Raw genomic sequence first — 12,381 nt, forward strand, 5'->3', positions numbered from 1 at the left:
TTTCTGTCTCTTGCCTCATGACTTGGTAAGTTGGGTGTAGGATGTAAGCTTTTTTTTTTTCAGTGGTTTGCATTTAATCACTTTCACAGAATCAGCTGTTAGCCATGTCCTCAAATTTTGCAAGATCTCTATTATGAAAATGACATGCATTTAACATTTCTTCCCAGAGAGCTTTACTTATAGTTTTATTATTATTTTGTCCCTTGAGGGGATGGGACAAAGAGGGTGGTGAGCAGTTGCTTTAGTCCAGTGAACATCCAGGAGAGTTTAGTCTTTTTTTTTTAAGTCTTTTTTTTAATTTTTTTTTTATTTTATTTTATTTTATTTTTTTTTTGCTTTTTGGGTCACACCTGGCTCTGCACAGGGGTTACTCCTGGCTCTGCACTCAGGAATTACCCCTGGCCATGCTCAGGGGACCATATGGGATGCTGGGATTTGAACCCGGGTCGGCCGCGTGCAAGGCAAACGCCCTACCCGCTGTGCTATCTCTCCAGCCCCAAGTCTTTTTTTTTTATATTAATTTTTTTTATTAGTGAATCACCATGAGGGTACAGTTACAGATTTACATATTTTCTTCTTGTGTTTCAGTCATACAATGCTCGAGTACCAGTTGTCCATTCTCCACCACCGATGATCCCAGTATCCCTCCCACTCCCCCATCCCATCTCACCCCACCCCACCCCGCATCTGTGGCAGGGCATTCCCTTTTGTTCTCTCTCTCTTTTTGGGTGTTGTGGGTTGCAATGTAGGTATTGAATGGCCATCGTGTTCAATCTATAGTCGACTTTCAGCACGCATCTCCCATCCTGAGTGGGTCCTCCAACCACACTTTACTTGGTGTTCCCTTCTCTGTCTGAGCTGCCTTTTCCCCCAGCATGTGAAGCTGGCTTCCCAGCCATGGAGAAAATCTCCTGGTACTTATTTCTACTATTCCTGAGTGTAGTAGGAGAGTTGAATCTTAAAGATTTAACTGGAACTTGACTTAAAGTCTTGACTTGATTGCCAAACTGGACAGGTTTAAACTTGAATCTCTAGTAACTTCAGCTCACAAATCATTTTATAGTCCAGAAAGGAGGCTTCTTTGTTTATTATTTCCCCAAACTGGAAATTAACAATGGGGAGGTAAATAAAGATGTTATAGGCGACCCTTTTCATCTTGTCTAAAGTGATTGCTTATTAAGGAATAGACCAAAGAGTATAGTGTTGTGCTAGCAAAAGTAATACCCAAAATATAGGTTAAATTGATTTAACAAAGACAGGATACTTCTACATGCATAGTAAGTGATTTGGCAAATATCCTCAAGAGTCAACTTGAATGTGCGTTTTTATATAAATGTAATTTTTCTAGCAAAGAAGTTTCCCAGTTACAAGAACCAGACTTTGTTGACTGAAGAGTATGTAGGACTCAGTGAATGTATACATTATTATTAACTATAGTAGTTAATGTGAATACATGTTTGTTTTAGTTCATCTTAATTGCATAGTTTGTTTCATTAATCGCGTAAAACACAATTTTAAATATATAAAAGTTCCATCTGTTGTATCAAAAAATATTAGTAGGATTGATGGCTCTATTTTTCTGTTATGATTAAGTTTTAGCCAGACCAATTTAATTTAAGACATATATATCTATATGTATGTCTTTATATATATTACCACACTCTGCGGAATTAAATTAACGGGGTATAGTTATACACAAGGGAGGCAGAAGATACAATTATCCATTTAAGTGCTATTTTCTGCAAGATCATGTTTAACTTTTCAGATTCTGTTTTGAAAGTTTGCCCAGCAAATGCATTCATCTATATAATTTAGCAGTCAAATGACAAGCTTCAATCTTTTGACCTTACTTTTTGCCGTACTAGCAAATGCATTCTTGGTTAGTGTGATCATGCCAAGATCTACCAATTATCTGTGGTTATTTTGCGATGCTTCGGTCTCACGGGGAAAGCAGAGTATTTGTAATTTATTTACTATTGTACAATAGTTTGTAAAAATCTTTAAGTTTCCTTAAAGAGTAATTTTTAGATGCTTTTCAAAGGTTCTGAAAACTGAATCCTATAACCTGCTTTCACTTGAAATATATCATTGTTCCACAGTGTTCATTGTTAGAAAATTACAGCCTTAAGACGTAAGTCATTAGAGGCACTGCTTGGAACCAGATTCCAAACTCTTGGATCTTCATCCCGCAATTTACCAGTGCAGTTTGAGATCTTTGATGGGAAGAGAGAACTGCTTTTAGCCATCTTTGTGAAGTAGGGTTTGTTTGCACAGTGATGTGACTAACAGGCTGTCTAGTACATATTTTCCCTTTAGTGTTTCATTTCTTTGGTTTAATCATCTTATAAACATACAGTCCTATGCTGTTTGATCATCACTAGAGATGTCTGTAACTGTGGAACTATTAATTGCCACTCCTGGGTCGCAGAATCCAAGTGTCCTAACTCCCTTCCCAAACTTCCTCTGGGATCCCAGGCTGAGCACCGTTTCTTAGTCCCTTTATGATTTCCCACTGCTCCTCTCCAGGCTTCTGTCCACTTCAGGTTGATTGGCTTGAAACAAAGAGAGGTGTTGGGCCCATATTGGACAGAGGCTATGTAGCGTAATGGTAAGATGGAATGATAGCAGTGAGATTTGGGACACTGGTCTGCCCAGAGCAGCTGGTTTGTTAACTGCTCTCTACCTCAGTAAAAGGAGGTCAGTTGACTAGAGTTTAGTGATTCTGTTACATGCAGAATGTATAGCAGATTTTTTTGAGCGCTTTCTGGCCTATATTGTTTTCTGCAACTGAGATGAATATAGTATAAAGCTATCTTTTATTCTGAATGAGGGTTCCTTTCCCCATGGATTTGGGGCCAACAGTATTTTTCTTTATTGTAGGAACTGTCCTGTGCATTGTTCATGTTGAGCCTTGTCTCTGACCTTTACCTTCTCAGTGACAATTGTATTCTCTCAGGGGCACAACTCAAAGCCTTAAGTATTGCCAGAAGTCCCCGAGGGAGTAGAATATCCTTGTTCCAAACCCTCTTGAGTACTGCTGGCTGAGGGCATTGAGAATTTCTGCTTTTTATTTCTGGCATTTAATTTTCCCCCTCGCAGTCTCACTTTTGGCATGCTTTACTGGAAGTTATTTACCTCTATGCCTTCGTTTTCGAACTTTAAAATGGGCTGATTATCTCCATACAAGGGGGTGTGTGAGGCTGCGTCTCAGTCACATGGCCCAGCGCCTCCCCAGCTTAGAGCTCCTTCACTGGTTATCATTATTCTCCCATTACAGACTGAATGGTAAGAAAACTTGCTGTTCTTCCCAAATTAAACACATACTAGACTTCATTGTGTTTTGATTTTTAATCCTCTTCTCTATGAGGTGTCTATTCATTGTGCATATTATAATTAACAAATATGATAAGCAGCAAAATTTTCCTATATTGTTTTCCCTTCCTGATCTATAATAATGACAATAGCTAGAGTCAAAGTCTTGGAATGGGTATGCAGAATACTGGAGGAAACGTTTTTACGTAGAGACTTTGAAATAAAGCTGGTTCAACAAGAACAGAAGTCCACAATGAGATGTCAGGTAGCAACTGTGTACCAAAAAAAGTAAAATTTGGAGTGGTAGAACAATAGCATAAGCACTTCAGTTTGGAAGTAGAGAGCTCCTTAGCCCTCTAGTTTCTATTGTGTTTTAACCTAAGTGTTATTTTGCTTAGGTTTTATTACTTCTTCCCTCATGTCCACAGTGTTAAATCTTTCACTCAAAAAATGCTAAAAAAAAAATTCCTTGTTTTAACTTTATTTCTAGATTATAGATTAGGCATGTCATTGATGGAGTATTCCTTTTTTTTTTTTTTAAGAAGGGAATAGGTTTCTTTGACCTTACACACATACACATTAACTAAATTTCTCGTCCCTCTAATCTTTTTTTAAAATCTGTAATAGTTATGGACTTGAATTCTGCCTTAAAATAATTTAAAGACTTTGTTGGTCTTTAAATTGTTCTTTTTTGCTTCTGTTTGTAATATGACTGGATCATCTGTTATATACTAATTTTGTGAGCAGCCTTATTACTCAGGCTTATTTATGGCCATAAAATTTAATATTTCCTATAAAAATAACATGATTACCAAGTGATATTTCAATAGTATATTCTGTAAATTATGGTGCTCTCCTGTTTTCTTGAATAGTGCTTAAATTAGAGAGCAAATATTATTTCCTTATAGGAAAAATAGCAACTTCAGTTAAAATATTTTTTTCTGAAAGATATTGAATGAAAGATAAGTTCATGCTTATTTACCAAGCTATTTCTAATGTTAAAAAAGAGATGAAATAGTCCCTAATTATCCCATCTATCAGTTTAATTAGAAATGTGTTAATGTTCTGTAAAGAAAAATTTGTGATTATTCTGCCTAGGTGATCAAAAATGTATGACCTTATAAATATAATACTCATGTAAAACACACATCCGGCATGTTTCTCTGACTGGTACTAGAACCTAGCTAAATGATTAATTCATGAGTGCTTTCTGTTACGATCTGTATGATCCACCATTTGCCATTTTCTTTTTCTTGTTGGTGTTTGTTGTCGTAGGTACCAGCAGACAGGTGTTCGGTGGCTGTGGGAATTGCACTGCCAGCAGGCAGGAGGAATTCTGGGAGATGAAATGGGATTGGGCAAGACCATCCAGATAATTGCCTTCTTGGCAGGTCTGAGCTACAGCAAGATCAGGACTCGTGGTTCAAATTACAGGCAAGTGCTCCTCTGCAGACTGTCAGTCTGTGGAGCTCAATTAATATTTCATCAGATGTATTGCTGTGGAGGAGGGTCTTGTGAATTATTGATGACATTTCAATTACAATATTCCTTTAATTCTTTTAGTGGGGGACATCAAAGGAAAATTTTTACGAGACAATGGAGCTGTAGGGCAGGAGAAATTAAACATGTAACACTTTTAATGAATTCCAGGCATTGATGCTTCATTTTGCAGATGAGCCCCACTAGATATTTTGGGTCAATACAATGTCTAAGGTTAGCTTCTACAAATGGATTGTTTACAAACTCAATTATGTTAATATCAATAGTTTACACAATATGGAATTTTAAATTAGACATAATATCGTTAGTTCCATTTATTAAATTTTACATTAAAATATTTGTTTTGGCAGGAGACCAGGTGAGCATTACAGTAAGTACAAAGTCTATTCATGGGGAAAGTTGGAGCTTTGGAGAAGCTGTTCTCCTGAATTTCTTTTTTATTCAGTATGCATGATAGTGTTTTTAGACAGCATTTATTTTTAAGTGAACTATCTTGTCTGCTCTCTATACTTTCTACCCCCTCTCCCTGTCTTTAAGAATTTTATACTAACTTTGAGGCCAAAGCCTAAATAGGTATCTAAAAATGATAGAAAACTATCTTTAGATTCTCCTCTTTATTCTCACTCAGAATTTTAAGTTAGCTTCTGTATTTTGAAAGAATAAACATTTCAGGGTGTTCAAACATGTTCAGTACGGTATGACTGTAATATTTTATCTTGAAATAAAGTGGGCTTTTCCATGTTTAAGCTGTTAATTGGGGTTGTTAATCAGTACTAGTAAAACGAATGCTTGGTAAATCATGTAGGATAGTTAATCTCGAACTAGATATTCCAAGAGTTTTCTTTGATTCTAATAGGTTTCTCTGTTGAGTAACAGCAAGGTATTTACCAAATATTTCTGTCTGATATCTCAGGCACTCACTAGATATGATTTGGAGGCACCTTTAAAGTAGTGTCGGTGGGTGGGGAGTCCACACTATGCTTCATCAGCAGAGAAATGTTTTAGAGAAAGCCAAGAACAAATAACTGAGTAAATAACTCTCCTTTAATCTCCAGAGATTAGTGTTTGCTTTTATTCCTTATTCTTCACTTGTTTAGCAGACCTATACTTGTCATGATTGGTGTTTGAAGTTTTAGAATATTTTAGAAATAGATAATAGATGTAAGAAGGGCAAACCAATTGGCTATTTAAAAATATTAAATACTCTGTTACTTAAAAAGTAGCACTAAGTTTTCCTCAGCTAGCAGAATTTTATTACATTTTTGTCTAAAATTTGAGAACATTGCAATGCAAAGGACAAGTCAAAGCTGAAAGGGGCTTTTAGAATTTTCTTCGCTTTGCTTGTTATTAGTTGAGCATTTAAACCATTTTACCTTTTCTAAGTAGGTTTTTTGTTGGCATGGGCTCCACAACTCGGCTTCGGGTTTTTGATAACTAGAATGCCCCAAGCTGCCCCAGATGGCTTCTAGCACTGTCTTTCTTTCTTTAAATGATTTCTGGGATTTTCTTATTTCCCATCTCTTTTCTTCCCTTCCCTTCCCTTCCTATTATCATGAAACGGGTGTGGAGTCTAATTTTCTAGGCTTAGGAAACCTAAAATCATCCCTGCAGTGTAGTTTTGATCTAAAAATTAAAACATGCTCTCTCGAGTGGTGACAGTCCTACGAGGAGTGAAGGCAGGGCTAATAATGAGGAGCAGCTGTAATCAATTAACTATCAATGCTCATATCCTCTTTTCCATAATGAAATAGTGTGGCATGTTGGACGATAGCCCAGATTGTCTTTATTTAAATAGTATTGGTGAAGTGGCTTCCCAGAATGTGGTTCTATATTAGCCAGATAACTGAGCTCTCTGAGTAGAGGTGTGTTCAGGAGCTTGGGCCCTTCCTTTGGATGGTGCCCGAGAAACTTATGTAACATTTTCCTAACAGTTTTCTAACATGTTCTTCGAAACTTAAATGAAGTTGGAGAACTCCTTTCCGTTTAGCACCTAGAGGAAAATGGTCAGCCCATGAGGTCAAATGAAGTGTGAGCTTGCTTCACCTGCTATTTACTTCCCCTGAATTTTTGTAGGCAATATAGTAGCCAGGCTTAGTGTAGCAATTTCTAGGATTGTTCAGGGTCAGTCTCAGGAATTCCAAGAAGGAATTTTATGGTAAGTATAAAAAAATTTTAAATATGTTTTATAGGGCTGGAGCGATAGCACAGCGGGTAGGGTATTTGCCTTGCATGCAGCCGACCAAGGTTTGATTCCTCCACCCCTCTCAGAGAGCCCGGCAAGCTACCGAGAATATCTTGAGTGCACAGCAGAGCCTGGCAAGCTACCATGGCGTATTCGGTATGCCAAAAACAGTAACAAGTCTCACAATGGAGACGTTACTGGTGCACTCTCAAGCAAATCGATGAGCAACGGGATGACAGTGATATAGTGATATAGTAATTTATTAATTTATTTTGTTTTTTGTTTTGGCAGTGCTCAGGCCTTACTCCTGGCTCTAAGTTCAGGGATCAAACCCGAGTTGGCTGTGTGCAAGGCAAGAGCCCTACCCCTGTACTATTGCTCCAACCTCCTACTTTAAAAATAATTTTTTTTTTTCAGTTTTGGGGCCATATTTGCTGATGCTCAGGAGTTACTCCTGACTTTGCACTCAGGAATTATTACTGGTGGTGCTTGGGGGACCATATGAACTGCTGGGGATTAAACCCATATTGGCTATGTGCAAGGCAAGCACCCTACCCACTGTACTATCTCTACAGTCCCACTTAATTTTTAAAAAAAATGTTGCAGTTATCTTTTGATAGACCCCCTGGATTTTTTTTTGGAGAGAAATTATTTACCTTTCAGGTATCAATCAATACTTTGATGGTCTTGGATATCATTTAGGATTAGGACCTAATTACAAATAAGTTGTTTTGAAAACGATACAAACTTTTAATGGCTATATATTTCACATTGTATTTCCTGGTAAATTCTTGGGTGTGAATATTACATTCCTCTCTTGCAGGTTGAAATATTTGATTATGAAAACTATTGGCTTATCTTAACTTCATTAGCTAGTCAGTGATAATCAAAGATGAAAGGAATGGTAGCTGGTTTGGTAATTGATGCTAATCACTGCAGTACATTTAGCCTTTTCTTGTGCTCAGCTCACCAGTCTTGAGGTTGGAAGTGGGTGGTTCTGTTGATGTGACTGTTAATGGATTAGATTGCCCCTCCTGTGGTTGAGCAACAGTTTAGGCTCCTTCACTTCCACTTAGCTTGAAAACCTCCACAGTTTTCTAATAGGTAGGGAATGGCAGAAATTAAAGGCGTAAGAATGCCAGATAGATGTTCAACCAGAATATAATATTTGTCTTAAGTGACAATGTTATGAATATGACAAGTTAGCCCTTTACAGGAAAGCTTGCGGTTACAAAGGGAAAAAACATGCTAATCATAAAATGTTCACATATGTATTTTTGCTTATTTGGAAGTGAGTTGTTTTTAAACATTTTGACAGTTTGGATTGCTTATTTCCTAATCCCTGCTAAGTGCATATTAATGGGAACTCTCTTTTATCCTCCTGGGAGGATATAAAGAAGATGGTGCATTTAATCTTTTTAGAAAGAAATATTGTCATGGAAAGGACCAAGGCAGAGACCCACTCACCTCACACAATTTGAAGGGTCCCTGCCCAGGAGATGCCCTTAGAGAGAGTTGCACAAAGCAAGGGGTGTCCACAGAAGGTGTCCAGATGAAGCAGCCTGAACCATTCCGTGGAGTAGGTTGTGGGGTGTGATTGTAGCTGGACATGGTGAGGATTTAAAAGTGATTGGAGGCATTTTGTCACATTGGAGTAGAAGGATAACAGGTTTTATTTTTATCACTAAAGTTATTTTTAAGTTGTACAGCTTTTTAAAAAAATTTTCAAGTTGCAAAGGAATGAGGCACTAAGATTTTGTTTTTGTGAATCGGTTGAACTAGAAGTACAGTAACCAGATAAGGGATGACATTGGCCAGAACTAGAGCATCAGCAGTGTGGATGGAGGCACAGAGTGACTAAGAGGGACCTAGGATGTAGATAGGACATGGGCCGGGAGTTTAGATACGGTGGGGAACACGTGACAGGCAATTGAGAATAAAGTCTGGATTCCCAATTTGAGTACCACGGAACACAGGGTTATTTTTCCATTTCTTTGGGAAGCCTGAAAGAGGGCGAGGTGGGGCCAGGGTGTTACGGGAGAGCCCTGTGTAAAGGAGAGTTAGACATCCAGGCAAATGTACCTGGGAACTGACCGGGAAAAGAGGTCTGAGCTGGAGACCTAGAGTTGGTGTCATGGGTAGGGAACTCTGAGACTTAATGAGATGACATAGAGACAGGGAATATGTGCTTCTCGCTGTGGATATGCAGCATCCTTGTTGGGCAGAAAGAGGCAGGGGGAGAGAACGAGAATTCGAAAGTACCAGTGTCTGCTCCAGAATGAAAGGGGGAGAGCGAGTAGGTCTCCAGTGCTCTCAGTCCCTCTTGGCTTCCAGTTGCCTCTTGTGATCTAAGTTTGAATCCAGGGTTGAAGACGTTTCTTTCCATGGTTTTACTTTTGCTTAGCTTTCATCATAGGTATGTCCAGCAAAAACTTAAGATGAAGTTGCCAAATAAAGAGAGAGTTTGATGTTGTGGGGATCTGGGCATACAAGCCCAGGTAAAGAGATTGATCAGACAAGAAAAATGGGTGCTGGTTCCACTGTAACAGGAGAGAAGGAGGGCAGATAGTACAGATTCAGGCAGGCACCTGTGGTGTACAATGTAAAGGGTAATTTTAACTGCAAGTAAATCAGACCTGAGCAAATTGGGCTGAATGTTCACAAAATAGATGATATACCTGGAAACATACAGAGGTGATGGAAATGATCACACACAGTACAATCATTAATGACATTATCAGGAACTCAGGTATTTTGATTTGTTCCCAAGACCGGTTTCCAAGACCGATTCTCTTGTGTTGCATGGTGACACAGCTGCAAGGTGACACAGCTGCCTGGCAGCCACTGGCTATTTGCTTTTTGTCAGAGAGTAGGAGAGACCAAGAGAAGAAACACCCTTCACTTAGTGACTTAAATTTAGTGACTTAGTCCTTCCTTCCATGGAGTGAGAGCCCTGATGAGCCCCACAATGGGTAAGTGATTGTCACCCGGGGAACACCACACACCCACAGGCTATAGCTGAAACAGGATAGCCTCCCACTTGTCCCTTTTTGTCATAGTTAGTTGGTGGTCACAGTTCCAAAGTATGGAATTATCTGTAGGGATGGAAGAGGAAATGCCTATATAAAACTGGCTCTGTTAGGAAGGATCAGTGGGAGATGGATGTTGAGCTGGTGGCCATGAACAGTTTCCTGGCTATCTATGTGTAAATGAGTTGAAAATTATTCCATAATAATTTTGCTTAAGAAAGACTATAGAGCATTCTTCCAGGTTTTGAAATATTTTTTAAAAATCATTTTTAATGATTTTGTGATATCCATCTTACTGAATAAGCCTACTGTTCTTTTATATATGGTGCTGTTTAAGTGCCATGCAGGTAGTAACTGGTATGATCTTCATATAATCCTATATAATCAGTCCTATTAATACTACCCCCATTTTAAGGCAAGAAACTGAGGTTCAGAAGTAAACCTCAGGTATGTAGAACTGAGATTCAGACCTAGGCGTCTAACCTGTGATATATTAAAGACACGGGATGGTTTTATTCAATTCTTTTCTTACCTCTGGTCTTTCAGTAGCAACCACTTTTTCTGCAGTGTGAATACTGTCACTGTCACTGTCACTGTCATCCCGTTGCTCATTGATTTGTTCAAGTGGGCACCAGTAACGTCTCTCATTGAGAGACTTATTGTTACTGTTTTTGGCATATCCAATACACACGGGTAGCTTGACAGGCTCTGCCATGCGGGCAAGATACTCTCGGTAGCTTGCTGGGCTCTCCGAGAGGGGCGGAGGAATCAAACACCAGTTGGCCGAGTGAAAGGCAAACACCCAACCGCTGTGCTATCGAACACTGTGCTATCCAGTGTGAATACTATGGCAGCTAATTTCTGCTATGTACGTGTATTTGGATTGTAGAGTCTGTCTGACTGTTATTAAGGGTAATGATATATAGACTCATTGCTCACTTTCCATGCGAGCAGGACAGGTTTATACTCTGCTGGTGTGTGCTTTCTGGGATAGTGGGTCATTGTGATGCCCTCCACTTTCTTTTGGGTCACATAGAGGTTAAGGTAGTGAAAGAACAGGTTGTGGCAACCGGGAATCTAACTTTTGGGCATTGTTCTGTCTCATGGTAACCTGTCTCGTCAAGCATACTAATCTTCATTTCTCTACTGCTTACTTTCTGGGCTATAAGTTCCATAAAATTCTGGGGGTGAAACTCTTAGTATAAGACTATAAAACTTTGAGCAAATTTATGCTACTCTAAGTTAACTCAGGCTTATGGTGTGTGTATGTATATGTATATATATAATGCCTTTGCAGTGGAAGAGAAGTGCCAAATATTTATTTTTATTTCATACTTTTGTTTGATTTTCTCCTACTGTGATATTGGTACTGTTTTTTAGTGTTTTTCTTTAAATGCCTGCATCTCCTAATTGATTATTGGGATGGTAGATATTTTTACTGGGTTTTAACTAACCCTATGACTTTTTCCTCAAGGAAAATAGCAATGTGTTTTTATAGCTAGCATCTTCTTTTTTGATGGTTGGTGTTTTGTTTCTTTTTAATGCTTTTTGACAGTTGCTCATTCATGTGCTGTGATTCATGGTTGTGTTTTCTTCTTGGATGTTTCGGGTGCAGGTTCGAGGGGTTGGGTCCCTCTATAATAGTCTGTCCGACAACGGTGATGCATCAATGGGTAAAGGAATTTCACACATGGTGGCCTCCTTTCAGAGTGGCAATTCTACATGAAACGGGCTCCTATACCCACAAAAAGGTAACGTGATGACACTTCAGTACTTGTTTGCTTTTTTTGTTTTAATATTCTCCATTTCACACATTTATTTTCTCTTTATGTGTGTCTCAAATGATTGTTCCTGTGTTTCATTTTCATGCATGTAAATCAGTGTTTTCCAAAGTGTTTACCACGGGGAGGTGATGGAATGATGTGGGGTGGAAAAGGGCTGGTCACCTCGGTTAGCCTACTTCCTGCTTGTCAGTTTAAAGAAGGTAGATTTTTCAGGGGAGCGCTGAGTAATTTTTCTCTGACAGCAGCATGGTAGGCAAATAAGTTTGAGAACCGCTAACTTAAACTTAGATTTATTGATTTAATTCAGGGCTCTGTATTTTTCAGGTAGTTATGCACGTAGCTTTATCATTCTAATAATCTACAGTGATTTTAAATGTGTTCTTTTGTTCCACAAACAGCTAGTCACACACCGGTGCCACAGCACTTATGAATGTAAGTGAGAGTAGCCAGGAGGGCCTACATCACATTTAACAGGTGGATTTAGGCCAGCGGTGACTCTAAAGAGTTTCAAGAAAATAGGTAGAAAATACAACTCTTAATTGGTAGGAGCATTTGTTAAAATGCTTCTAAGACT

The 12,381-nt window shown here is 38.6% G+C and overlaps 1 protein-coding gene across 2 annotated transcripts in view; it reads left to right on the plus strand.

Annotated features, from left to right (window-relative positions):
- The window catches only part of ERCC6 (ERCC excision repair 6, chromatin remodeling factor), an 81,654-nt gene that overhangs the window by 31,794 nt on the left and 37,479 nt on the right, over nucleotides 1-12,381 (plus strand). For both annotated transcript variants that reach the window (XM_055119467.1, XM_055119468.1), the window contains exons 7-8: nucleotides 4,588-4,746; nucleotides 11,639-11,774. In XM_055119467.1, coding sequence (XP_054975442.1) covers nucleotides 4,588-4,746; nucleotides 11,639-11,774 — 295 coding nt within the window. The remainder of the gene's footprint in view (nucleotides 1-4,587; nucleotides 4,747-11,638; nucleotides 11,775-12,381) is intronic.

Source organism: Sorex araneus, chromosome 11, assembly GCF_027595985.1.
Source record: "Sorex araneus isolate mSorAra2 chromosome 11, mSorAra2.pri, whole genome shotgun sequence".
Classification (NCBI taxonomy): Eukaryota; Metazoa; Chordata; class Mammalia; order Eulipotyphla; family Soricidae; genus Sorex; species Sorex araneus.